At 39.7% G+C, this 27060-nt stretch overlaps 1 protein-coding gene across 2 annotated transcripts in view; it reads right to left on the bottom strand.

Moving 5' to 3' along the window:
* SEL1L3 (SEL1L family member 3) overlaps positions 1–27060 on the bottom strand; it is a 44454-nt gene that overhangs the window by 5363 nt on the left and 12031 nt on the right. For both annotated transcript variants that reach the window (XM_040064699.1, XM_040064698.1), the window contains exons 3-20: positions 22673–22799; positions 19066–19187; positions 17613–17728; positions 16803–16858; positions 15689–15821; positions 14957–15089; positions 14112–14258; positions 13462–13673; positions 11647–11826; positions 10432–10551; positions 9663–9803; positions 8623–8685; positions 7079–7255; positions 5470–5597; positions 4767–4850; positions 2492–2582; positions 2299–2383; positions 472–581 (exon numbers count right to left, since the gene is read on the bottom strand). In XM_040064699.1, the coding sequence (XP_039920633.1) occupies positions 472–581; positions 2299–2383; positions 2492–2582; positions 4767–4850; positions 5470–5597; positions 7079–7255; positions 8623–8685; positions 9663–9803; positions 10432–10551; positions 11647–11826; positions 13462–13673; positions 14112–14258; positions 14957–15089; positions 15689–15821; positions 16803–16858; positions 17613–17728; positions 19066–19187; positions 22673–22799 (2225 nt within the window). The remainder of the gene's footprint in view (positions 1–471; positions 582–2298; positions 2384–2491; positions 2583–4766; positions 4851–5469; positions 5598–7078; positions 7256–8622; positions 8686–9662; positions 9804–10431; positions 10552–11646; positions 11827–13461; positions 13674–14111; positions 14259–14956; positions 15090–15688; positions 15822–16802; positions 16859–17612; positions 17729–19065; positions 19188–22672; positions 22800–27060) is intronic.

The following is a 27060-nucleotide window of genomic DNA, read 5'->3' on the forward strand; positions in this document are numbered from 1 at the left end:
TTTGATTATAAAGCATTTTAAGATGAAACCTTCGTTAGAGAAGAAAAATCACCATGGGATTCACTTGGTCGAATATACCAAGACAAATGGGCCAGTCTTCTTTTTTAATCATAAAATGGCAGAGGATAGGACTGGAATACAATGCAGCTATTAATTCTTCCTCTTGCAATAGCAAAAATACTGAGGTCACAACTAAGTCCATTGTGCCAAGGTAAGGTAGCACTAAATTAGGCCATCTACCTTTGGCTTGCAAAGAAGCTTAATTCTAGGACCATTAATCTATGCTAGGTTTATCTTCTGTTACGAAACAACAACTACTGACTCACAAGGTATTTTGAAATAACTGTAAACTTATTCTAGCAGGTTTCTTTGGTGCAGATGAGGCCAAGCAGAAAAACCAGTCACAGCTAAATTCTCAGGTTGTTCTACACTCTGATGTTTTGCCATGACTGCAAACATGCACAGACCCACCTGTGAATCACCCTCCAAGGCAGCCTGGGCATACATCCGCATGGAGAGCTCAAGGTCTTTAGACTGGTTCTGGTAACCATAGTAGTAGAAATCGCCCATCTTCAAATAAGCTGTGGAAGAAACCAGCAGATCATTTAGACTCTTTGTAGCAATAGAATTAACCAACTATTAATGTGATAGAGAAGTTAACAGTAATTCTATTTAAAGCACAATATTAAAAACCAGAAGTACTTTTTCTCTCTGGTTGTCTCTGTAGCCTCTTTGTATCAGCCTCCCACTGAAAGTAATTATCCAGGATGAAAACTCTCATTGTTTCTCTTTAATGAATTTGGTGAATGACATTGCTTTTACAAAAAACTGAGGCTTGAGAATCTTTATATTGCATTCCTTTTTCACTTGCTGAATCTGTCTTTGGACAGCCGGAAGCCGTATTGAGTCAGATTAGCCCTACTAAATCGATGAGGCTTAAAACCATACCCTCTATATGCTTGCTCTCTACCTATGGTGGCTGAACCTTTCCCAAAAGTAAGAGAACGTTGTTGCTGATAATTTTATTAGTTTCAGATCCAACTCAACCCAGGACAACAGAAGGGATACAATTTTCCTAGACTAGAAGGGAGCAATGCCCAGCAAATATTTTACAAACATCTTTTGTGACACTCCACCGTAATGAAATTCATCAAAAGAGAGGTCATTGACCCAGACAGGAGCAAGCATGATCTTGCACTAATCTGTGCAACTGAATTAAAAAACTCCTATGAGTGTGCCAACACTTATCTGACCTTTCAAATGGTTTGAAACTCTTCTACACTTTGGCTTGTGCATCTACAGCAGCTACGTAGAAATCCCACGTGTTTTTACAGCAGACTGAAATGGAATGACAGTCCCATCCTATGAGTCTGACCTTCAGAAGTTTTTCTGATGTAAGCTTGTACCAGTGGATCCACCAAAGGGTCAACCAAACGACACCTTGCTAAGGTGTCTACAAACTCCTCAGGAAAGCTAACAGTGTTTGTCAGCTCTTCTGGCTTCAGGCTCTATCCACGTGGTATTCAGTTTCTACACATTTAAATTTCCCACACTGTGCATTTAAATGAATAACATCAATTATTTTTACACTCCACTTTTCCACATGCTTGTTACAAATCACTTAAGTGCTCTTGTGAGACAATCAGATCAGTGTTTTTAAATATTCAGTAAAGCTTCCAGAGGCACCAAAATGACTTAGCTATTGAAGCCATAGATGTAGTAAAATTCAAGGCCTGAGGAATGTAACTTATTTGCAAATAGACCTTAAGAGAATACTTTAGTTTTCCAAGGTAAGCTATACCAATGTTGATAAACTCTGTACCCTAAGAGAAAAACTAATAATAAATTAGATAAGGAATCCTTTAGCCTTTATTAGTTTCTCATGACTCAATTATGATACAGAAGTATATTTGCTTTTGGATTTTCCCTTTGATAAACCAAACAGCATGACCTCCTAAAGTCTACTGCTTTTTTTTCTTAAACTTTGAGTCAACTGCTCAGATTCCTAAATATCTAGCCCTTCCTTAGGGCTTAGCTTTTTTATTTTATTTTATTAAAATTTTATCAATTTAATGCAATAAAAAGGAAATTTCTAGAAAACCTGTACTGAAATACAACACTTTAATTACCTTTTCTCCCCTGATATTCCTATCAAAACATGAAAAAGCCAATGTATGATTAGTAGAAATTAATCTTCCCTCGACCTGCTTACTCAAACAGAAGTTGTGACAAACACAGTTTTTGAAATTAAAAAAAAAAAAGTAAAATTAAAATTTAGAAAGAATTCCTTATACATACCAAATGATGGAGCATTGACTTGAGAAACAGAGAAATTGTAGTATCTCCAGACACAATCAGTTGCTAGGTATTTTCTTGCTAGATCCTGTAAAGAAAATAATTGATTCACTCATATCTTAAGTAAGAGACTAATGGCACACATCATTAATAAGGGCTCCTTTCAGGATGACGAGTTGTGAATTCATTTACTCACTGGTCTTTCTTCACAGATGTGTGCTAAATTTGACTGTGACACTTCAATCCCAGTTTCAGCTGCTAAAACGTAATGCAGCAGAGCTTCATGCCTAATGTTAGATAAAATAAGTTAATGAGAAACCTTACAAAAGTAACATGCATTTTAGTTATAGTTAAAAAAAACCCCAAGAGCACTAAATAAAGGTATAAAATTGCCTAGGAGCAAAATTTTGGTATGAAGTTTAAGAGTAAGAGGCTGGGAAACCCACGCAACAGCGACATATACAGGCAATGCTTGGTGTAACATGCTGGATCTCAAGAATTTCAGCCCTTTCACTCTTGCATTGAAGCTACTGGCTCCAGTGTGCTTTTACTCCAAGTACCAGACTGATAGGAAAGAAGAATTGATACTAACCCCAACTCTCTATTTAAACATAGCCGATAAAATGTTCATAAAAGACTGTGCTTTAAAAAAAGTCTATCATTAACTTATCTGTGTATATATCTCTCTAACATTCACCTGAGTATTTCTTTGGTATTCTTTACTTTTCATTTATGTGACTTGTTTTTTCTTGTCTTTTTAGATGAAGCCTTTTGAAAAAGGATGTCTCTCCTTATATTTGAATATATGAATAGAAAAACAGACTCTGTCCCTCTAAGGACTTTATGCATCTCACTGACTGTAAAGCAAGCGGTAAAATTTAATATTGCATTTGCAGTATAGCAATTCAGTATTCTGATACTAGATGAGAGCATCTCTCATATTCTCTACCACTCATCTACTTTATATTATGAAGGCTACACATTTAAAATTAAGAGGAAGTCTTGAAAATCATATGTGTCATTTTAAAAATCCCAAGACAATAAAAAAACCCACTTCCTGTACTTTCCTCCTTCTGAAGTTTCCTGTTAAAGAGCAGTGCTGCCAGTGATTCTCTCTACAACACAAAGGTAAAACCATGGCAAGTTTCAGTGTTCAAGGGCTTGTTTAACTGGAAGCTAACTGGAAGATATGGTCCAATACACATTCAACTTCAAGAGTAGCTGCCTAAGCAAAGCAACTTAAATCAAACTGTGAAAGCAGTTGTTCTTACAGAACTAGGTGGTGTAACCTCCTGTTATCCAGCTATTTCTGCATGATTACAGATTACTCCTTGTACTTGCCCTGTAAAAACATCTAGTACAAGAGAGGCCTGGGACTTCAGAAGGAATTCAGAGGAAAGCTGGGAAATTGGTTGATCCTTAAATCTCAAAGGACAATGAAGAAAAGAAAGTACATTTACAGCCTTTAAATCAGTCTTTGAAGATCAAGCTACCAGGACAGAGATATGTAAAACATGTGTCTACAAACAAGGACTGAAGAACTCATATTACTTGGATGGATTGGCAGTGCAACAATTTACACCCTGGCACCTCAAGTAGGACTCCAAGGAGATTTTCCCTGCTAGCTGTTGAGCCCAGACTTCCTGGAATCTTAATGCTCTACCTGTCACCTACCTGAGGACTGCAAAGGGAGCTGGGCAGGCTTGCACAACAGAACATGCTACAAAAATATCAACAGAGGTTTTTTGGTGTTCAAAAGAGGGCTCAGGTCTAAGAAGAAACATCTGTGATGGACTGAGTAAAAAGACACTTCTAGGAATGGGTTACTCTAGAACAGTCCACTGACAGTTTCTTCTAGATCTACTTAGCCTGAAGCACTAAATCAGTACTTACAGGGGGAAGCTGCAGGACTAAATGAGCCATAGTTCTAATCACACATGACAGTCTGATGTTCGCACACAATATCTGATGCTCATGCCTACAGAGGTTGCTAGGATGGAGCATTAACCTAGACACGATTTTGAAACCTCTTTACTGGCTCATTAGATCTTATACTTACACAAAAGACAATATTAACCACACACAGAAAACCCAACAAATCTAATCCAGCAACCGGACTTTTCACAGAAATATACAGAAGAGAGAAGGTAAAATATGAGATTTGTAACAGGGAGAATAGTAAAAGTGAAGGGTGTTCCTCTGGTTAATCCAGTGAACATTACACAAATATTATGGGATGAGAACCACAGTTGATACAACTATTTCACACTACAAACTCCTTGTTTTTCACTTGATTCTGTCAGAATTGTTGAATTATATTTTAGGTCAACTCCCCCTTCCCTTTATATCAGTGGATGTTTTGCAACTGATTTTTTTGTAGTGCTACTACTTTTGTTTCTTTGAGGTGACTATTAATTATTTATCTTGCTATAAAGTAAGTGAAAAATAGAAAATAAAGAGAAGAAACATACCATGAAAGTTCCAGATACGCATTGAGAGCTTTTCTGATTACATGACCTAAGTAGCCATTCTTCTCTGCAATGTGTTTTGCCCAGCTGTGGAATAGAACAGAAATGCTCTGAAATGTTATCCCAACTCATACAGACTCAAATAACACAAACAGGATATGGGATCACCATCTGACTTCTTCTGTAAAACAAACTGTGTGATTTAACAGTAGTCACTGCATCAATCCTCTAACGATTGACTGAGCAGATAAGTCCATTAATCTCCCTAACTGTACTAGAGACATCCTATGTTTTTTTCTCAGCAATGTTTTTCTAAAAAAACAAACATAAGTTGATAGATGCTATCAATAATTATCTGCCTGTTTTTTGATGCAAAATGCCAATTCTACCACATAACCGATATTTCTTGAAAATAAAATAAAAAAGCGAGACTTTGTTAGATACAACCTTTCAGAGTTGTTTGATACAATCTCTCAGAGTTTTTCTGGGAAAAAAAAAGTAGTAGAAGTACTCAATATCTCTTAAAATCTACTGGTCATCTAAATAATACACATACTCATGCAGATCAAATATTACTGCAGAAGAACCTTTTGCCATGGAGTAAGCACTGTGAAGTATTTAGGCCATGTACTTAAAAAACCACCAATAATCAAAATAATCACATTGGAAAATATATTCTCCTTTAATAAATGGTCTCCTTACTTACATTACAGCTTTTTCTGGATCTCTAGGGAAGTCTTCCATATTTCCTGTGATGTAATAGAGGGAGCATCGCAAAGTCCCTTCTATATGTCCCCCTTGGGCAGCTTTATAGAAATAGCGTGCAGCAACTGTCTGTGAAGAAATAAGACACAATTAGCAATTCTGCATTATTAATCTTTATTGAGATTTTTTCCTCATGACTCATTTCATCAAAGGAATAAATAGGTAGCTGGCTAATGAGGGTAAGATAGTTTAACTACTTCTAATGTACTTAGATGAAATGAATTCTTTCTTCTAAATTTTTAATGGTTTAGGCTAGAGAAAGTTTTGAAAAACATGTATTCCAGTAATATAACATTACAGAACATCAAACAGAAAAGTGTCTAAATGTTTAACTAACACTTCCTAACACAAAAGTCTTGCATGCACTGACAAAAGTAAAATTAGTTATTCGCTAGTAAGAAGATTATTAAGGCATCTTGGCGAACAGAACTTTTAATTTGTGATGCCAAATGAAGGCTGTGCAGCAGCAATTTTCTGTATGTTCAGCAGACCACAACCACAGTGCTCAAGTCTTTGAAACTGGTTTATAAAAGGTAGCACAGATTGAGTAAGCAGGGCCAGAGCTACAGAAGTGGGAAGGCTGTGTGACTACACATTTTACCCTCAGGAACAGTAATCTGAAAAGTAAACCAACCCAGCATACAACCCGAAATAATTTATTTCAGGAAATTTTTAACCATCAGTATATGCTTTCTGTTAGTGGGCATGGACCACAAAGTCCTTCTTGCCATTGGCTTTGATGAATAAAGAAACCTGGGCACTTTTAGGTGTACTCTTATAATCAGTCCACTCTGAAATGTGTATTTTGGTCCCTAGGGAAGGAAAATGTGTTTGCCAGATGCACACGTTGGTGAGCGCTGCTGCTGCTGGCAGCAGAAATGCTCACTGTCTGGAGTTCATCCAGATCTCAGAACGCAAAGGTCACACTGGAAATATTTTTTAGCTCTGAGGCCTGCCAGCATCTATTACAGTCTCCCTCACTATACTTTTGCTGCTGTTCATACAATACCAAGTAAATTAAAAGAAAAATAAATGAAGTATACCATTCCTATTAGCGGAAGATTTATTTTTGCACATATGTTAATGGGTTCTCTCAAAGAAAAAATAAAATTAAAAAATTGCCACCGACCAGGCTGTATCAAATAGTTACATTTTCAAGTCTGGATTGGAGGCCTCTCACTGTAGTTCTGAGGCTCACAGAAGCTATGTGAACATAACATAGCTGTTCATGAGTTCAGGGAGAACGTTGTGCTGCTTTCAGTTATTGTGGAATCCCTTCCCTATAAACTCTCCAATCCAAAACTGAGAACCAAAAGGTCACATGATGTGAGAACACACACTATCCTTCCTAGCTGCTGTCACTGGAAGGAGTAAAACCTGCACCTGTTTTGTTGCTGAATTAAAAGAATACAAACACATGCATATAATTGACTTTACGATAAAAGGTATCAAAATCCAACTTAGGGTGAACAGAGCAACCTCAAGAATGAGGCAAAAACTTCTAAATTAGGCCCTAATGTAAGAAATAGTACCATTAAATATTTACTCACTTGATTTCTACCAGGTACTCCGGGATAAATCCCATCTAAATACAGGACACCAAGGTTGTATGATGCATCTGGATTTCCCAATTCTTCAGCAATTAACCAGTGCTTGGCTGCTTTTCTGTAGTCTCTTTTAAAATTGTGGTAGTACCATCCTAATCCATTCACTGCCTGGGGCAAGCCCTTAGAGAAGAAGTCTCAGGTCACACATTTGATTCTGCTTTTTGTCACTTCTGGGACTAGGGGTTATAAAGCTTTTTTTCCCCAGTGTGAGGAACTCCAGTGTCATCTTGTTCTACAGAGTCTCAGCCATGTGCTGACTTTCAATTGTTGACAAGAACAAACTGTGACTATTTTTCCCCTGTCTCCTCTTCAAAGCCAAACAGGACACTTATTCTTGTGAACTCCCAGAAATTGGTTGACACGATTAGCAATCAAAAACTCCACTTCTTTTAAACTAGAACATTTCCTTGAGAATACATAGAAAGCAATGAACACAGAACTTTGTAATACTGCTTTCAAAATGCACTTCACCAACATCACACAGAGCTGCTTAAGATACTCCTACTTGCTATTACCAAGTTGCATCTTTGCATCTTGGCTCAAGAGGAGAAAATCTTGAGACTGTTTTTATTTTTGCTGCAGTGAGTCACCACTTTGTTGCAGAAACTGGTGGATCATATGGGACTGTAAGTATGGCAGCAGTGTCACCAACTTGCACGTTGAAATGCAATTAAACTTTTCAATAATTACGATGTTGTTTTTGTATGGAAAATGTGCATTGGAGCATAAGAACCCAAGTATCTGAGTTCAAGGAGAGTAAGGAAATTGATGTCTCTAGAAGTCTTCCAGGAAGCTGTTCCTCAGATCCTGAATCAAGGGGATTTTGATTACATCATAATAGCCTCTCAGTTTATTTAAACCTTTTCCAAACACGCAGTAGAACAGATAGTCTCTCCTGCTTCAAAGGGATAACAGAACAGGTACAGACCTTTTCTGATGGAGGTCAGCAGTGAAGTCCTACTGTCATAATCAGTAATTTACCTAGATCTGATTCTAAGAGCTAGGAATGTATCAAGGTTCTAGGTACTCTTTCGTTTTTACTCTAAGGACCAGATCATGGCCTGGGTAACCTGGCTGTCCCGGATCATTAAACGGAATGAGGCTCCTCTGCTCTGTGGTGCCAGTGCTTCTCCCTACTACGGAAAAAACCCAGGAGACTTTGGGACACGCAGGTGTTCTCTCTTAATGCCTAGGAATATGAGGAAAAAACATACTCCTGGATCAAATATTCACTCTGTACATCACTTAACTAACATCAGGTTCCAAAAGATGGAAGTAGAGACAATTCTTTTTCGTCCACAGAAATTTTGGCTGATTTTGAGTGGTCTAGTCTCCCAGCTTGGGAAAATAAGGCTTTCACCATTCATGGTGATGACACTGGAAGAAGCATTGACAGAGAATTATGGTAACAGGCATTTTATATAAATCAGAGTTCATTGCTATTAGCACCTGGTACAGAGCTACTAAAATAAAATATTGTCTTTTACCTTGGCTGCTGCTTTCTTCATCAATTCCAATGCAAGTTTTATATTCTTTTTCACACCTTGACCCTAGGAAATGGATATGTGAAACAATCATTGCTTACAAATGCAGGCTGATAAAAAAAATCATTTATGCACATACAAAATGCCTTTTAATATTGATACTATTACCTACTAAGTGTCACTCAGCTTTAAACAGTTACAACAAAACAAGCAGATTTGTGTTCATCCTTTCTTCACAGCTTTACAAAACCTCAGTGGTTCAGTCTAGAAACAACTATTTCATCAGTATATTCAAGTGATTTTTATGGGTAGATCCTTAATTTTGAGCAACTAAGGTAGAATGAAGAGCATTGAAAGGAGAATAGGTTGTGCACAGTTTGGCACTAAGTAAGAGCTCTCAGCTCTCCTGAAAAAGAATGTTAGAGTGTCTCTAGAGGAAATGTGATGCTTATGATGTCCACGTAAAATAATCCCAGACACAGGTAAAACAGATTATGTCTGCTCAAAATTAACACAAGCAAAACTTAAGCGTTTTCTAGAGAAAAACCCTCCACTGTCAAAGAAATGAGATGAAGACCTAACAATTCCTCACCAATAGGTCTAAGCTTTAGTGCTTGAATGTCTTATGGGTGACATCACTTAGCTGATACACCTTATTTGACTCAGGTGAGGCAAAAAACCCCATCCTAATAAAGGATCAAACTTTTACCTACATCTCCACACCAAAGCCTATGCCTACTAGCTGGTTGGATTCTTGAGGCGATAAGATATCAGGAAAAATTTGGATTCACAATTTGGGTGGTATTTTGATCCTGAATATGGCTAGGAATAAAGTAACTAGACCGTTTTCAAAATTTTGCTCTTTTTAAAATTTTTGTGCCTTTTTGGTAAAAATCAACATTAGCTTCATACCTATTGACTGATTTTCAGAATAAATCTAAAAGCACTTGTATACACTCTTACTGTGTGTCAATGCAGGTAACTTAGAAACATCATATTATAGGAATGGTTATTTTGAAGTGAAAACATCAAATATGACTTACCTTAAACAAGACAATGGCGTAATCATATATTAACACTGGATCTTCTGTTTCTATTGCACCCTTTGCATACCATTCTATTGCAGCTTCAGGATTTTTTGCCACTCCTTGCTGGCCCCAAAACAGCATCTGAGCCAAACGTTGCTAAAAGAAAACAACTTAAGCAGTAATGCTATAAATGCTAATATTGAAACTGGAATTGCAGAAGCAGATTTTTGCAGGCTTAGATGCATTTTAAATGTGAGAAGAAACTAGTATACACCCTCAAAAGTTTGAAAACAACTGGTTGATAGGAATATTCAGAGAGCTTTTCAGTGGTGGAGTGTACTGATACTAACTCTACAGCAGGCGTATTTTTACAGCTGTCAGTATCATAGCAGTCTGGGTTGATTTAAGTGCAGAGGTAAGTGATAAGACAGATCTGATGCATGTAAATGGCTTGGTAATACAATATATTGCCACTGGTCTCAGATCAGCAGCAGTAATTGCAAGGTATCAAATACAAAGCCAGGGAAAAGGATCAGAGAAAGAGATTGTCAAGACTTGAAGACTCTTCCCTTCTGCCTTGCACCATTGTTAGGGCTTTTGCATGGTTACTGGATATAATTGAACAGGAACATAAGAAATAGTCCAGGCTTGGAAAAAAGAAGGAATTCTGGGTGGAAGGCGAAAATGTCTGTCCACTCTCCCCTGCAACTTTCCTGTGTGGTCTACAGATGCACATTCCTGAGTGTGTCTAAAACCAAGAATGGGGAAATTTATTACTTTATACCTGTGCAGCTGCATTTCCTCTTGTTGCTTCATGTTTTAACCACATAAAGACATCACCGTTTTCTTTTGTTTGAGCTTTTAGCAGTTCATCATCCATCAGTCTTACAGTTTCAACAAATGCCTGAAGGGTAGGTGAACAGAAAGAAATTAACTTCCACATGAATTTCACAGTGAATTTCTACATCTGTTACCAGAAAGAAAAGGTAGTCCATTTCCTGCTTATCCCTAAAAATTCATGATCAGTTCTGGATTTTAAAATTCCCATCACTCCTCTGCTGGCCAGTGCATTAAGAACTACTCTTACATCTACTGTAAAAAACATTTATTGGTTTGTTCCAAAACTATAAGTCCATTCTTACACGGGAAAGATGTGCCGAAACACCAACAACTGAAAAAAATCCCCAAATCATCTTTTGGTTTTAAATGCACTTAAAAATGACAAAGAAGTGGTTTTAAGTCTTTAAGGCTTTAAAATTTCTATAGAAATCTCTTTCAAAAGATTAAGAAAAGGCTGGCAGAAAGCTTGATGAAGACCTGACCCACAGCACTCTTATCTAGGTAAGTTTGCTAGTTTTTAGTTCTTCAGCAATTAAAATCTCTCTACTTTTGTACAATAATCATGCTTTCTGATAAGCCAGGATTCTAACTAACCTACCTTGACTATTCTTTACAAATAAAGTTGTGTTATCTCCTGTTTAGCAGCCTATTCTAAAATAATTTTATTGTAACTATATCAGATAACTATTTAACAACCAAGTCATTACATTTGATTATAGAAACGATTTAAGGATGGAGGGGACAATTCATCTTTGGCAGGAACTTCATGGCAGGAATTAATAAATAAAAATCTGAGTGAGGATTTAGAGGCCAAGAATAAGACTTAGATTTGAAGGCTTATTCTAAGGCTTAGACAGGCTTGTGGACAATTCTGAGGATTTGTGTCTGATTTTGATTTTGCTTCCCCCTTTTTAAGAAACAAAGTAATGATACCTACATATAATTTGGGGAATTTTGTAACAATCATTGGATCATAGAATAATTTGGGCTGGAAGGAACTTTTAAAGACCCTTTAGTCCAACATCCCTGCCACAGGCAGGGACAGGAATCAGATGAGCTAATATTTGTAAATCAAGACAAAAATCTTCTGGCCACATAATATGAATATGAAAAATAACTTGCACAGAAAACAAATTAAGATACACTTATAATTTCTTACCTGCTCCCCTTTTATATTGTGTTGATCCAGGGATGTCTTTATTGCAATATTGCTGTAGTAAGCATATGACAGCTCCAAATCAAGTGGATAGTTATTAATGCCTTGGTAATGTTTATAGCCAAGATTCATCACAGAAAGTCTCTCGTTCCCCTGAGCACCAACCAAACTATACAACAGTCCCTGGCAAAAGTCAACAGACATAAAAAAGAGTGAATTCACTGCACATCTCACAAGTTAAGCACTTTGCAGGAGATTTACAGGGAACAGAATGTTTGCACTGGTAGCTGATATACTAGCTATATCATGTAAACACAGTTACAGAAGCAAGCACAACCATAAAGTAGTCAAAATGTCTTATGCTTGCACAGAAACACTTAAAAGAAAAACAAGGCTCTCAATACTTTTCAAGAATTGCATTTATTCTGTCATCACTAAGTGTGCAGCAATTTTTTAATGTGATTTTACTATAGTGTTGTTTATAATCTGACACTTTTTATACTCCACAGTGACTTAACCAATCCTGCCAGCTGGAGTTTTCACACTGAATTCTGTGGAAACATATGGAAGCTAACAAACAGCATTTGAGAATCTTACCCTAGGCATTTGACAGGACTAGTAGGATGGAATCTATGGCTGATAAGGTTTCAGCACAAATCTCCCTTGATGTACATGTTAATTGGTCTATGCACAATACATTTGACAAAAAACATTTTCAGCAGTACTATTATTTTTCACCTGCACAGTAAGAAAACCAGTGGTGTCCCATCTGTGCTGGATATTAAATTGCTTCCTACACTACCTGAAGCAGATCCAATGATGAAATGACTTAGCCTCCATAATAAGCACTATATACTCTATAATTAGGGTATAAAAAAGGTTCCTTGTTCTTGAAGAACTGCAGATGAGCTTTGTCTCTGTCAGGTTTTTTTTTGTTTGTTTTGTTTTGGTGTGGTGTTTTGGTTTTTTTTTTTTTGTTTTTTGTTTGGTTTTTTTTGGGTTTTTTTTGTTTGTTTGGTTGGTTTTTTTCTTCTTTTTCTTTTTGTCAGGGTTTGTTTTTTTTTTTTTGGATCTAGTGTCCTGTAACCACAACAGACAGATCTGCTATTCTTAATGAGTGTTTTATATTATACTATTATATCACAATTAAATATCTCTTGGCAATTTTAGTGTTCCCCTCGTCCCCTGACATATAAACCCCTTCCCTTTATTTGACCCAGCACATTGAAACATTTCAGTTACTTGCAACCTGCCTAAGAGACCAGGAGTTCTCAAACTCTGCAGTTGCTCAGTTGAAGCAGTCACTTTTTAACAAAAGAAAACTGTTTAACTTTGGTTACCCTTCCTCACCTGACTATAACATACTCAGTGTCACACTTTTGCACACTCTAAAATCAGACTTCTTTCCTGACTGTACTATGCAACTTTTCCACTTAGGATTTGCTTGATCCGAGACTTTTTTACTGTCTTCAAATGACTGTGGATGACTCAAGGGCTCTTACTCAATCTTGGCTCCACAGTGACTAGGAGAAGCAGTACTTTCTATGCTGTTCACTTTACCACCACTTTTAGGTCTTTACTGTATCACTGATTTCCTTGTTCTGCTTGATCAGGATAAAGATTCCCACCATCAAGCCTTCATAAAGATATCACTGCCATCAAGGTATTTATTAGAAGCTTTATTGGAGCATCCCTTCAACCACTACCTGGATCTGAGGGCCATTTCACTTTTTTTAATTCAATGGATCATCTCATTTTTTAACTGTCTTTAAAGGTAATTAATTTCACAGACGTAACAGAACATGTTAAACACAGTACCTTTACACGATCCACAGACACACCGAGCCCTGTTTCAAATATAACAGCAAGGAAATAGGAAGCCTTATGGTATCCACAACAACTGGAATCCATCAGGAGAGGGACAGAGGAGCCCAAATTGCTGAGGCCATTGGCACTGGACAGACCTTTCATAACCTTCTCAAATATCCTCTGGCCAACTTCTACAACTGTATCGCTTCCATCTCCTAACACTAAAAATAAAATACAGGACACATGGTTATTGCAAGAGTTAAAATTAGGAACCGATTTCCCCAGAAACTGAATAACAGACAGAATAGACAGAATAATAGATTATGTTATTTCTCAAGCTGAATTCTGTATTCTCAATGCATATGAAATTCCTAGAGACACAAGGTACTACTGAATATGAAGGGTGAATAAAAATCCAAATGACCATCTCAAAGTAACTAACCACTAAAAACATAAGGATATTTCTTGTGATTCCTTCTACCTAATAAGCCATCCTTCCATCTGCAGCATATAGCAACATATAAGCTACATAACACTCCTTCGTTAAGTTAGCTAATATTAAAAAAAAATGTGTAACACTTTAAGTCAAAGGATACTAAACTACACAACAAATATTGTTGAGTTATTTAAGAACAATTTAATAAAAGAAACATGATTACCATCTGGACGACTGAAATTCATCTCTTGTAACAGTTTGAACAAAGTGTGGTACTTCTCCCTGAGCTCTTTTCCCCACATGAAAGCATCACATTTGGATTTTTCTCCATATTTGTGACTCAGCTCTAAATAATAGTTTTCATAGTCACCTAGAGAAAAAAACATACTTAAGACATGAAAGCTGACTTTTTGATTTTGAAAACAAGTTTCTGACAGAAAAAAACCCTAGTAAATTATAAATTCATGGACAAGATGAGCACACCCTCAAACACAAAGCTAAAATCTCACCCAGCTAGCAAAAGCCACTTACAAAGACATTTAGATTTCTTCTTACAAACTCTGGTCACAATACATTCAATTGAATTCAAATTAGAAACATAAACTAATTTTCAGCACACATTTAAACTATGTCACTCTCCTTTCACCAAAGTGGACATTTTGGTAAAAACCTGGTAATTACTAAATGTTAGGCAACTGTGGCAGAAAAATTCTAGCAAAATCCATCCATTTTCCTTTAAGGTAATTTTGAAAATGAAATGGAAGAGAGGCAATTGCATGGTGTAAATGAAAGGCTGAGAGTATTTCTTTGTCCCTTTACACACCTGTCTTATCAGAGAAGACATATCAAGATGATTTAAGTTTTTATTCAATGACACAAAAGTATTTGTAGGGACAAAACCCCTGTTCTAGCTACCAGTAATGAAATTAAATTCTCCAAATTGCATTTTTTTCTTTTTATGGCTGAATTTAATTTTACTTTTGATGATCAATATCCAGATTATTAAAGGAAAGAAAAGAGGCCTTCAAAGATGACAATTTAAAATTCATGTCACAGATCAACACTTACAACTTCTGTGTGTTTTTTCTCCTTGCCTTACAATGGATCTGTATTCATAAACTATTTCTTGAATGTCCATACACCTCTCATAGTAAAGTTCTATTTGTTCCGCTGTGTCTTTGTCATGAAGAGGATTAGAAATCTATAAAAGACAAATGATGTATAAATGGCACCCCCAGTATCTATTGTCGTGTATGCTCAGCTAGGAAGATGTATTGTACACAAGTAACAAAAGGAAACAGATTGTTTACTACTATCAGCTTATCTGGCACATCATATTAGTGTGTCAGACAACCTGATGCTGGCCACAGTAGACCACTGTCTGTTTAAATGATCAGCATAATTGAAAAATCACAGATGAATTTCCAAAACTGGCCAAACCTATGTGACTTTTACCATCAGTTTTATCAAAACCATAGATTTACCAGCTGTAACAACATTACACAACAGTGTATCATCAGAAACTCTGGGAACAAAGCAATACTGAAAACTTGTCCTTATGAAATATAGATTTAAAAACACCGCTTTACACACTCACTTCCCAAAGTCTTGTCTTTTACCATTTGAAATGGTAACTAATATTGCTAGATTTCAACAGAAAATTATCATATATGACATGTTCCCAGATACCACTGAGCAAATAGCTAGTTTATCACTTGATGAACACTCCATCTGAAAAAATAAAATATAGTCATATTTGGCTGCTAATATTTCAACATTTCCAAGTAGCGCTTTTCTTACCTGTTCTGTTTCCAACACATTGAGGCGATAGTATTTCACAGATCCAAAGAACGCTTCAATACCATTTACGTACCCACTGCCTCCGAGAACGAAGTATCCAGCAGTGTCATCATAATAGAAATCTTCCCTAAAACTTGAGAACATGAAAGAGAAGTAAGCTGACTATCTAGAGGTACTGTGAAAGAAGAAAGAGAAATTAGTATTTCTCAGAATTTCTGCAATTGACAGTCTTAAGCTCATTGCAAATATATTTTTCTTTTGTCATTTGTTCATTCTCAAAATTGACTCTGCAATTTAGTGTGATAAATTATGGAGTAAATTTAACAAATCCCTTGTCTACAAACATATTAAACCAGCAGGGTGTTTTGTTTTTCTGACCTGTAAGTATCTTTTGATATTTTATGCATCATTACTCAACCTTAATTTTTTTCAGTTTCACCTTTCCCTTTCACTTTTCTAAAATCAGCATAAGAAAATTTAAGTTATTTGTCTCCTAGAGTTATCAATTTCTGGATTTAAAGCATCGCAGAGAAGGAATCCTGAAGTCTGCCATGCAGTTCACTGTTACGTAGTTTCCTTATGAACAGTGGCATTTTTTTATTATTTGCAAGAGAAAGAGTCCATCTTAAATTATAGTGAAAGAGAACAACTGAAAATCCATTTAAAAAGACTATTCAGTTGCTTAGAATAAAGGAAAGAGCATGAATACTTTTGGCAGCAATTTTGCTCTCTAACTAAGCAAAACAAGTAACAATTTCCCCGGTGAAACACTACCTCTCACAGCAACAGTAAAACTAGACTTCAGTAAGGTCAAAAGTTCATTTGAAGATTGATCTTAATGCCACTGACCTGCCAATCAGTTTTTAGTGAGGGCTATCAGACTCTAGTTCTAGATCATGCAGCACATTAACTCATGGCATTAACAAAAATAGTCAGCTTGTGCTTAACGTAAGCACAGTAAAGCAAACTGGTTTTGAAAGCATAGCGTAGAAAAAGACCACAGACATTTTCAAAATCAATCAGAATCTCAGTTACAAACTTGTGCTATCCTCCCATTCTCTGTATCGGAACGTATACAGACATATTATTTCACAACAAGGAAAATGGTGCTTACGTAAAAGATTGATGATGATGTCTTTTCAAATTCTTCCCAACACTGCTTACTTCAATCTAAGAGCACAAAATATTAAGTACAAAAAAAAAAAAAAAGTTATAGGGTACATTTATTAGTGTCAAGTTGCTCCAGGGGTGGTTTATATTGGATATCAGGAAATACTTCAAAGGATTGTCAAGCACTGGAACAGGCTACCCGTGTTAATGGTGGGGTCACCATCCCTGGAAGTGCTGAGGAAACAAGTGGATGTGTCACTGAGTGCTGTGACTGTTTTAATTGATATGGTGGTGTTTGGTCAAAGATTGGACTCAATAATCTTTGTGGTGCTTTCCATTCTTAACATTCAATGATTCTTGTTGATCCACAGCCCTAAGTCCTTTTCCCCAGGGCCGTTCTCAATCTACTCTCCACCCAGCCCATGTTTGTGCTTGCGATTCCCCTGACCTAGGTGCAGCACCTTGCACTTGCTGAACATCACAAGGTTCACATGGGCCCACATCTCAAGCCTGTCCAGGTCCATCTGGATGGCATCCATTCCCTCCAGCATCTCAACTACACCACACAGCTTGGCATCGTTAGAAAACTTGCTAAGGGTGCACTCAATCCAACTCAATCAAAGTTGATTTCTCAAAGCTGGATGGTCAGAACACCCCCTCACAACTTCTAGTTTTAGATTTTTCATTATTTTGCTATGTGAGCATGTACAATTTACAGTATTTCCCTCAGTCTCAGCTATTAAAGAGTTTGTCAGAGGCATAATCAAATTATACAGATCTCAGCCTTGAACCCGTAATTCAGTAGCAAGCATACCTGTCCACCCTTAAAGGAGAGATCCAGTCGAAACCACTGCTTCAGAGGAAGGCTGAAACTAGTTTTCACTGCAAGGTCATCCCCTCTCATGAGATGCATCTGAATATGCACATAACCTGAGAGCAAAAAAAGGAAGAAAAAGGAAATAAACACCACAGAAACATTAACAGCAAGAATGGGTTTACTAATGCATTGTTCACAGTCATTTTGTCCTCTTCAAAACCAACAACAGAAATGTGGGCACTCACCGAGCCACACATCAGCTCTCAGACAATCCCACAGACTTTGCTTCACATTTCAGTACATATCTCAAATGCTGATACTCAGGCTCCCACATGAAACCACAGACTGAAAACCAGGGTTAAACAGACTAAACAGATTAAGCAGACTAAATCTAAGGCAAACAGGGAGGCTGTCACAGTTGATCTCAAACATCAGAAAGCAGCTGTGATTTGCAGTAAACTGCAGAAGGGACCAGAAAACAATGGCATCCACTCAGCACTCAACTGGTGGCACATGACTGCAACGATCAAGTACAAGATGACTCTACCCTCTGCTTCTCGGACCTGCAGAAGCTACACTCACTGAGTTTTCAAGAGCAGAACAGGCTACTATGATAATCTAGTCTAGATAATTCTTCACTGAGAATAAAACTGGCCCTAAAACCTTGCCAAGCAAATCACACATTAAGCCGATAACTTCCATTTTTTTTGTTCTTCAAAGAAAAGCATCCAGTTTCTAATGGATAAATTAATTATCGAAATTGGGTACACGATAGAGAAAATGAAACTGATAAAAATAACAGAGAGGAAGATGTCAGTTGTTAAACTCACAAAGAAGGAGGAAAAAAAGTTTTATGAGAATGCCAGGTGTGCACTTCTAAAACTCTGCATATTTATTTCCTCTGTAAACCTGCCAGCCAGCTCTGACAAGAACAGACAGCAAGTGTTGCAAGACTAAGACAGTGCTACCTCTTAACTTTCTTCTGGATCAGGGGAACAGACTGGTTCTTGAACATCACAATGTAGGCAAGACCTTGAATGACTTTTTCTGAGGCTACTTCAAATTATCAAAATTTTTCATGCTGTATATATATAGGAATTAAAACCAATTGAAAATAACAGTTCAGTAACAATAAGAAAGCTTGTTCATTGAGGTAAGACTGTTTAATCTCAAGTGTATGTTCCTGGCTGTAAGATTCAGGCTATTCTCCTGATAAAGCAGACATTTCCTAAAGTAAGCCAAGACTAGATGCTATACAACTACTCATTTTCTCCTGTTCATTTGGTAGCTACTTTCCTACTGAGACACTATAGTCAAAAAGAAGCATCTTGCAAGGGATCAATTTCACAAAATAGGCTTGATAATATATTTTTATAAATGTTATTCCTAGGCACAGATCAATAAAGACTGAATTAGACCTCTTCTGAAAGCCATTAATAATATCCCTTACCTTCCTCATTTAGAAATACAGCAGGAGTACCATACATTTCTTTTGAATCAATAAAATAGAGTATACCACACAGATCCTTTTCACAGTGATGGAGTAGATATAACCAGATTGAAACGGTGAACCTGTATGAGCAAAAATAAACAAAAAATCCACTCCTGATGAGAAAGCTCTCTATATAATTTGAAAAGCATGCATTTCACTTGAATTTAGCAAACCTGTGTCACACATGTAATCTTCAGAATAGAACACATCCTCTGCAGTAAAAACTTCCAGAAAAAACACACTTTGGATCTTTGATCTCTAACTGCAGACTTTTGTGGTAACAACAGGGAAAGAGAATAAGGAAGCTTATCTGAATCAATTCCAGAATGCCAGGTCAGAGCTACTTCCAGATCCTACATCACCAAGGAACTGAAAACACAACCAAGACAAATTGGAGCCAACCTCCCACATACAGACTACAGTATCAAATCCCCAGATGCATGGTCTTGTCATCTTGATTGCTGAAGCCATAAGAACTATAAGCTTTGTCTTCTATACTAAAAGTGGACTGTGGAAATATGCTTGGGAGAAGCAGTTAAAAACGAGTCCATCCTCTGGACAGTACAGATAGGTATGAATAGCTGTCACAGAAGTATCACAGGATAAATAAAGGTGGAGCCTCTGCAAACTATGGAACAGTGCAAAATAAAAAAACTAAATACCAACAGCACTATGTACTTAGAAATTTCTGTTCAAACCTCATTGAGGCACTAAAAGCAGAATTTATACCACAATATCTAATTTTAAGGAGTTCCTCTGTGCCAGACTAAAGCTGCTTCTATGCTCTTAACAGAAATTTGATCACTTATTTCTGTAACATTGCCAAAGCACTTAGGGCAATGCTGAATGACTTTGAAAATCGTACCTCCAATATCAATTCAGCAAAGCATTATAATTATTATCATATCTGATGAAATAGTTCCCTTTTCTTAGTGACTTCTAGAAAGAGACAGTTTTTGCATTTCTATAATTAATAAAAATGGTCAATATTTGTTTATAATACTTCAGGATTGGACATCTTGCCTTGCTTCTCTCTCAAAAAATTGCTTAACATGAGTGCCTTGGATCTTTTCCTAAACTAAACCACTGTAGATCTGAAAGCCTAACACCCGCTCTCCTGCTTTAAAAAAAAGTAGGAATTAAGATCAATTTAAGTCAAGGGTGATTAAGTTTTCCCTAATGGAAACTGCCTCAAACAGCTAATAACACCATTTTCTCCAGAGATGATACATGGGTGAGGAGGAAAGGTTTGTAAATGACAATCACCTGTAAATAGATTGTTAGGACCTACAGGCAAACACTGTGCTTCTAGAAATACTGCTCATGTGTTCATACTTACATATTGCTCTTTTCAACTTTCATCTCTGTCAGTACAGCAGACTCAAATGCCTAAGTCTCCATTTAATCCCTGATTGCAAATCTGAGACCGTGTTTGTTCTGGACACATTTCTTGGGACGAAGTTTGGGACAATGCTGACTCATGTCATATCCCCATTGTTGCAGAAAGCCAAACAGTGTGAGCAGCCCCTTACAGCCCCAGCCTGTCCTTGCTGCAGGCTCTCCAGTGGTAGCCACCTCAAATGACAGTAATGTATCTTGGGCTTCCTATCTTTACAAATCCCTGACTAAAGCCAAACAAGTAATCTCAGTTGGATCCATCTACTTCTGTCAACCTTTTGTACAGTGGGGAACCATACATAGAACTGAGAAAGAACTGAAGAGAAGAACTCTCTTCCCAGCAGAACTACCCCAGGCTGTCACACAACCACAACACACACTGAAGACATGACCTGAAGGCAAGAACTATGTGGAGCAGATAAAAATGCATAAATTCATGCTATATACTCGAAACCAGAGTTTGAGTGCCTCAGTGCCAGAAGCAGAATGCAACTGTGTTGGTGAGCAAAGAGCAGCAGGCTGTCACCCATCCAGAAGAGACTCGGAGCTAAAACCTGCTCTGTATGACTTCAGTTACGGTCTGAGAGCTAGTAATTTGCATGCAACCTGTGCTCTCTGGCAAGTCTTCTTGGCACTCTTCTTGGGGCCACAGGCCAAATGCAAACCAGCAGGCAAGTTCCAGTTCCTGCAATCATTTCCTACTTCTGTAATAATGTTGCCAGGGTGAGAGCATCAGGTGGAAGGGGGGTATATATATATATATAGATGTGGTGGTGCAGAACTGTTTTATTAGATTTTTGTAAGAAGTTTATGTTATGGTTCGTTTCACTGTATCCCCAATTCTGTATCCCTTTTGTGTTGTCTGTATAATAAGGTGTTTTGTGTCAATCATCCCATACCTCACATGACATGTAACATCCCCTCTGCCCCAACCCCCCTCTCTGGGGCAGCTTGTCAATCACTCCCGGGGTCCCTCCTGGATTATGAAATCTCCGGGAGAGAGCTTCAGGTGATAGGTAGCCTGGGGGAAATTCCTTTGGCTCTGGATTTTAGTGGTCTGAAGCTTGGGGGTGGGCACATCTTGTTATTTGTTGTCTTCTTGTATCCTCCCTGGGACCCTCCCCCGCTTATAGGGGGTAGGAGGGAGGAGCAAGCTCTCTCAGCCGCTGGGTTCTCAGCCTGGAAGCTCTCAGCCGCTGGGTTCTCAGCCTGGAAGCTCTCAGCCGCTCGCCTCGGAGCTTGGAGATCTCTGCTAATAAACATCTTTTAACCTGCTAAGCTGAGAGCCAGCCTTTTCTCTTCTGCTGCTGTTGACTGTCACCTTTGGGTCCAGCTGCCAAGCCGAGAAGCCAAAACGAACTGGAAACTTTGTGTCTGTGTTGACCCGAGCTAGCTGGGGGTCAGCTCCCACCCGGAGCGGGGACACAACCGGACGCATATATATATATATATATCTATCTTTTCCCCTGAAGTTGCAAAATATGACTGGAGAGTTGTGACAATTTTGGGAAAGGGGACCATAGTAGAGCAAGATGACCTTACAAGAGCGATTCCTCTGTAACTGAATAGTGTGCAGAGGCTAAGGAGTCTAACTCTCCTGTCTAAATAGGAGTTTACACAGCAATGGTAGAAGGTAATGGAGTGAGCTCAAGCTAGAAGACTTATATAGGCAGAGGACTCTATCACTAAGGGCTTGCAGGTGCAAAATAAACTAGAACATAAATTTATAGGGATAAAGCTGCTTCATGCTGCTTGCCCTTGCAAGAAATCCTACTCTGCTTTTGGTTGGCAAACAATGTTAGAAATGCAGATCTGTTTGTAACGCAGAAACCCCCAAGCTAGTCAGTTATGAGAGAGCAGTCTGATCATGACAGCAGGTTAACAGCTAACTCACCCTCCTAACTGTACCTAACCCATTCAGTTACACCTTCTAGTGGCATCTCTTACCCAGCACTGCACAAACACATACTGTAAACATCTTCCAAGGATTCAGATTAAGCCTGTGCAAAACTGGAATCAAAACGAACTGCTAACTAGGCTCCTTTTGCATCTTTTCTCAAATTACTAGGCAGTATTCCTTTGATTTGTGGTATAGCCCAAGAGCTTAAATACATTCTATAGTGTTAAAACCAAATACAGCCCCGTTCAGTTACTTGCCTATACTTACATGGGATAATCAACCTGATGTTGTCTGACTGTCTCAAGTTCTCTGTTTTCAAACTGTTCAAATTTCTTCACAATTCCTGTTTTTTCCCCACTGGAAGCATATATAAATTCGAGAACCTGGACACCATCTGCAAAATACAATCTTTCTTAATTGGACAAACAGAAAGCATAGAAACTAATTAATTAGCAAACATTCCTACAGTCAAACATTTAAATCACACAACAGATTAAAAGTTAACACAAATACTCAATAAGTCCTTAAACACAAGTTCACTTGCTGCTGCTTAATACATTACAGTCTTGGACCAAATAACCCCTGAAAAGTGAAACTGAGCCTGTTTCCAGATGGAATTAGAAGCAGGGAAAGAACAGACATTTAAATCTAAGATACTTAAAGAACCAGTTAGTAATCAAGAAGTCTCAATTTATGTTATTCACTTAAATCTCATCCTATTGAGAAAGATAAAGATTTTAACAAAGGGTCCAGGCCATTAGTTATTAGCAGTTAGTAGTTAGTTGTGGGTATCCTCTGTTCTATGTATCAATGTTATCTGTTAGTTATCTGTTTAATGTACTGTTGTACCCTAAAACCCAATCGTAAATGCACTGATTCTGTGGTTCGAATGTTACATTCATCCCGTCCCGTACTTTCCCTGCACCCCTACCTTAGTCTGTAAGCCCTGCTGCTCTCCGAGACACCGCCCACATACCAGCCTGCCCATCAACTTGGGGGCCTCGCCCACTCCTTGCCTGCTCTGGGCCTGTCACCGCCTCTATGCAAATCGAGTATAGCCGGAAGTGAGTCTAGAACCAAGAACCGCTCAGAACAGCGAGCCCGATCAAGACCCAGAGAGACGGAATGCAGCACTGAGTGGGGAAAGAGCCAAGGTAGCTGCCAGTATCATCTATAAACACCGAGGGGAGTCGCCATAACCTCTGAAGACCCTGCTAAGAGTCACCCCCCCTAGACATTCGAGCCATCAGTGAGCCTAGGGACTCCCGTGAGGCGTGGCTTCCGGCTCTGCGACGACAGCGGCGCAGATCCGACGAGACCTCCTCCTCGGCGGTGTCCGGCTGGTGCAGCGTGGGCAAGGGCATCCCTACCCCGAGCCGTCCCTCTGCTGAAATCACTAATAAAGGCATTAAAAGGAGATAACATCGACTCCTGCCTATTTATAACAATTTTGGGGGCTCGTCCGGGATCGCCACGCCCAGAAGAGGACGAAGAAGGGAAGGCGCCGCCCATCTTCGAACTCCTGGGACAGCTGGCGAACATCGGACCCCAGCAACGAGGGACGCAGCATCAAGGAAGACAGCGCCGAGGAGCGCCGGTTGGTAAGTATAGCCGGTGGCGGGAGTGGAGGCGAGCGAGTGTGGTGTGAATGAGACGGGGGCCGGCAGCTCGGACCTCCGAAGCGAGTGTGGACCCCTTAGTACCGCGGTTCCGGGACTCCCGCGAGGGGGCCGGCCGGGAACAGGGGGAAGCGAGTGGAGCTTGAGCGAGTGAGGCGCCTCCAGGGGCATAGTGGGCCCCCCTCCGAACGGGCGGAGGAAACCTAGGGTGTGAGTGGCCCGTGTGAGGTTGATAGGTAACTGGTAGGAGGCCCCACTAGGGATCCCCCCCCACAAGGGTAGTGGCTGGGCCCTGAGGGCGGGTCAACAGGCTACCCGGGGTAGTGGCTGAGGCCCTGAGGGCGGGCCGGCAGGCTACCCAGCAAGCAAAGGCGGTAAGCCCGTAGCGCGGCGGCTGGGGTCCTAAGGGCGGACCTACGGGCCGGCAACGAGGGGGTGCGCCGCTGATTTGGCGTAGTACGGTGGGACCAAGAGTGCGAGCCTTACACTGGGCGGGGGTAGCTCAAAGGGGAGTTATGCTACCGGGTGTAAGGGACCTGCCCTGGCGGGGGTAGACGTGCAAACCGGACGGGAGTGTTGGGCGGGGGTACCACTAGGGTACGCTACCGGACACGCTGGGACCGTTGGGCGGAGGCGTCTATGCTATCCGGGGGCAGCCCACCGGCGGGCGGACAGGACGCTGTCCCGGGTGGGAGTGTGTGTGGTTAGGGAATTACTGAGGTGCGAGTAGTTCAAAGCTAGGGACAGAGTGAGTGTCGCACCGCGACGCACTAATCCTGGCTGCAGGCGGTGCCTGACACCTTGGGCCCCGGTCTATCGGCCGTCTGCGGGGATTAGTTTAGTGTGGCGTCGTGAGTAAGAGAGGGACAGTGGCTGGGCCCTGAGGGCGGGCCAACAGGCTGTCTGAGAGAGTGAAAGAGGGATAGTGGCCAGGACCTAAGGGCGTGCCAGTAAGCTATCCAGAGTGAATGAAATTTTAGATTTTAGTTGCCCGTCTTTAAAATTTCCGTTTGAGTAGGGGCACCTTATAAGATTTTAGTTCAAAAAAGGTCGCTTTTTAGTTTGCGTTGTCCTGTCGTAAGATTTCCTTTGGGTAAGGACACAGTAGAGTATTTTCATTTGACTAAGTAAGAATGGGTGTGTGTGGAAGTAAGATCAGGAAGGAGAGAAAAGCGGGAAAAGGGAAGGTAGCTAACATCCCTTTTGATAGCCCACTAGGGAGAATGTTAGACCAGTGGGAGAACAATGAGAAAACTAAGAATTTAAACAAAGTGAAAATGATTCACTATTGCGTGGAAGTATGGCCAACCCTTAATCTACCCGGGGAATGGCCATGGTACGGTACCACCGACTCTTGGATGAGCTCACAGTTAAACCAATATTTGAGAGCCCAAGAGGAAGTAGACACAGAGCAGCTAAGGTATGCTGCTTGCTGGATGCATGTAAGATCAGGTACCGAGACAGTAAAAATTTGCAAGATGCAGGAAAAGGAAGGGAAAAATAAAGATAAGAAAGAAGAGAAGGGTCCTGTATGGGACCCCCTTGAGCACTTACCCCCTCCTCCTATTTACCCTGATCTACCCCAAGTCAGTCCTCAGACCCCTTCCTCACCAGTTTCCTCCCCTGTACCTAATTCCCCTTCCCCTAATTTTTCGGTAGATACGTCCCCGATGGGGACTAATTTTTCTATGAATGCCCCTCTAGTAGGTGCTGTGAATTTTTCTGGGAATACACCCCTAACAGTAACATCTCATAGCTTTAGTAAAAACCCCTTTTATAGCTTTGTAGCTTCTCCTACTCCTCCTTCAGTCTCGCAGCCAGTCTCTCCAAACTCCATACATTCTCCATCGCCATCTAAACTTCCTGTTCCACCTCGTAGCTGGGAGCTAGACCTTAACACCCCGAATACGGACCCCTCTCACAGTACCAACTTTATAGGGGCAACTGAAATCCCAGAGGGACATAATTATAACACCCGGTCCAGAACTAAACTTTTCCCCTTAAGGGAAGTCCCGATGGGTGGAGTTGCAGGAGGGGTCGGTTTTGTAAATGCTCCACTAACAGCTTCAGAGGTGAGGAATTTCAAGAAAGAACTGGGAAACCTAGTAGAGGACCCTGTAGGAATATCAAATCAAGTTGATCAATTTCTGGGCCCCAATACTTACACGTGGGGAGAGATGAATTCGATTCTGAAGATTTTATTTAGCCCAGAAGAGATTAGAATGATTAGGACCGCCGGGATGAAAACTTGGGAGAAAGAAAACAGAACGGGTCCGCCAGGGGATTACAAATTACCAGTCGTAGATCCGAGGTGGGATCCGAACAGGGAGGAAGACCGGAGAAGTATGGACGACTATCGGAGTCTAATAGTTAAAGGTATAAAGGAATCAGTACCCCGAAGCAATAATACCAGATTAGCATTTGATAATATGCAGGGGAAAGACGAGACTCCCGCAACCTGGTTAAACAGGTTAAAGAGGAATTTTCAACTTTATTCAAGTATAGACCCTGATAGTCCCGAGGGTCAGGTGTTGTTAAAGACACAGTTCGTCACCAAGTCCTGGCCCGATATTAGGAGGAAATTAGAAAAAATAGAAGACTGGCAAGAAAAAGACGTAAATGAGTTGTTAAGAGAGGCTTTAAAGGTCTATCTAAGAAGGGAGGAGGAGAAAACCAAGACGAAAGCAAAGATAATGGTGGCTGTAGCAAGAGAAGCGATACAAGATCAAAACCCTCCCAATCGGAGAAGTACCAAGTCAGGGGGAGGAAGGGCCTTATACCACCTTGGAAGACTCCTGGGAGGCCAGGAGAGGACAGAAAATGCTTCTATTGTGGGGAGGTTGGACACATAAGAAGATAGTGTCAGAAATTATCCTTTGATGAAGCCATCACAAAAGAACAGGATGCCTTAGAGAAGCTATTAAAGGGCGAAAACAACGAGGATTAGGGGTGTCATGGGCTCTATGCACTAGGGGACCCGATGTACCACCGAGGTGAGCCCATAGTAAATTTTGAAGTGGGTCCCCAACACGAGGA

The sequence above is a fragment of the Hirundo rustica genome, chromosome 5 (assembly GCF_015227805.2).
Source record: "Hirundo rustica isolate bHirRus1 chromosome 5, bHirRus1.pri.v3, whole genome shotgun sequence".
Taxonomy (NCBI): Eukaryota; Metazoa; Chordata; class Aves; order Passeriformes; family Hirundinidae; genus Hirundo; species Hirundo rustica.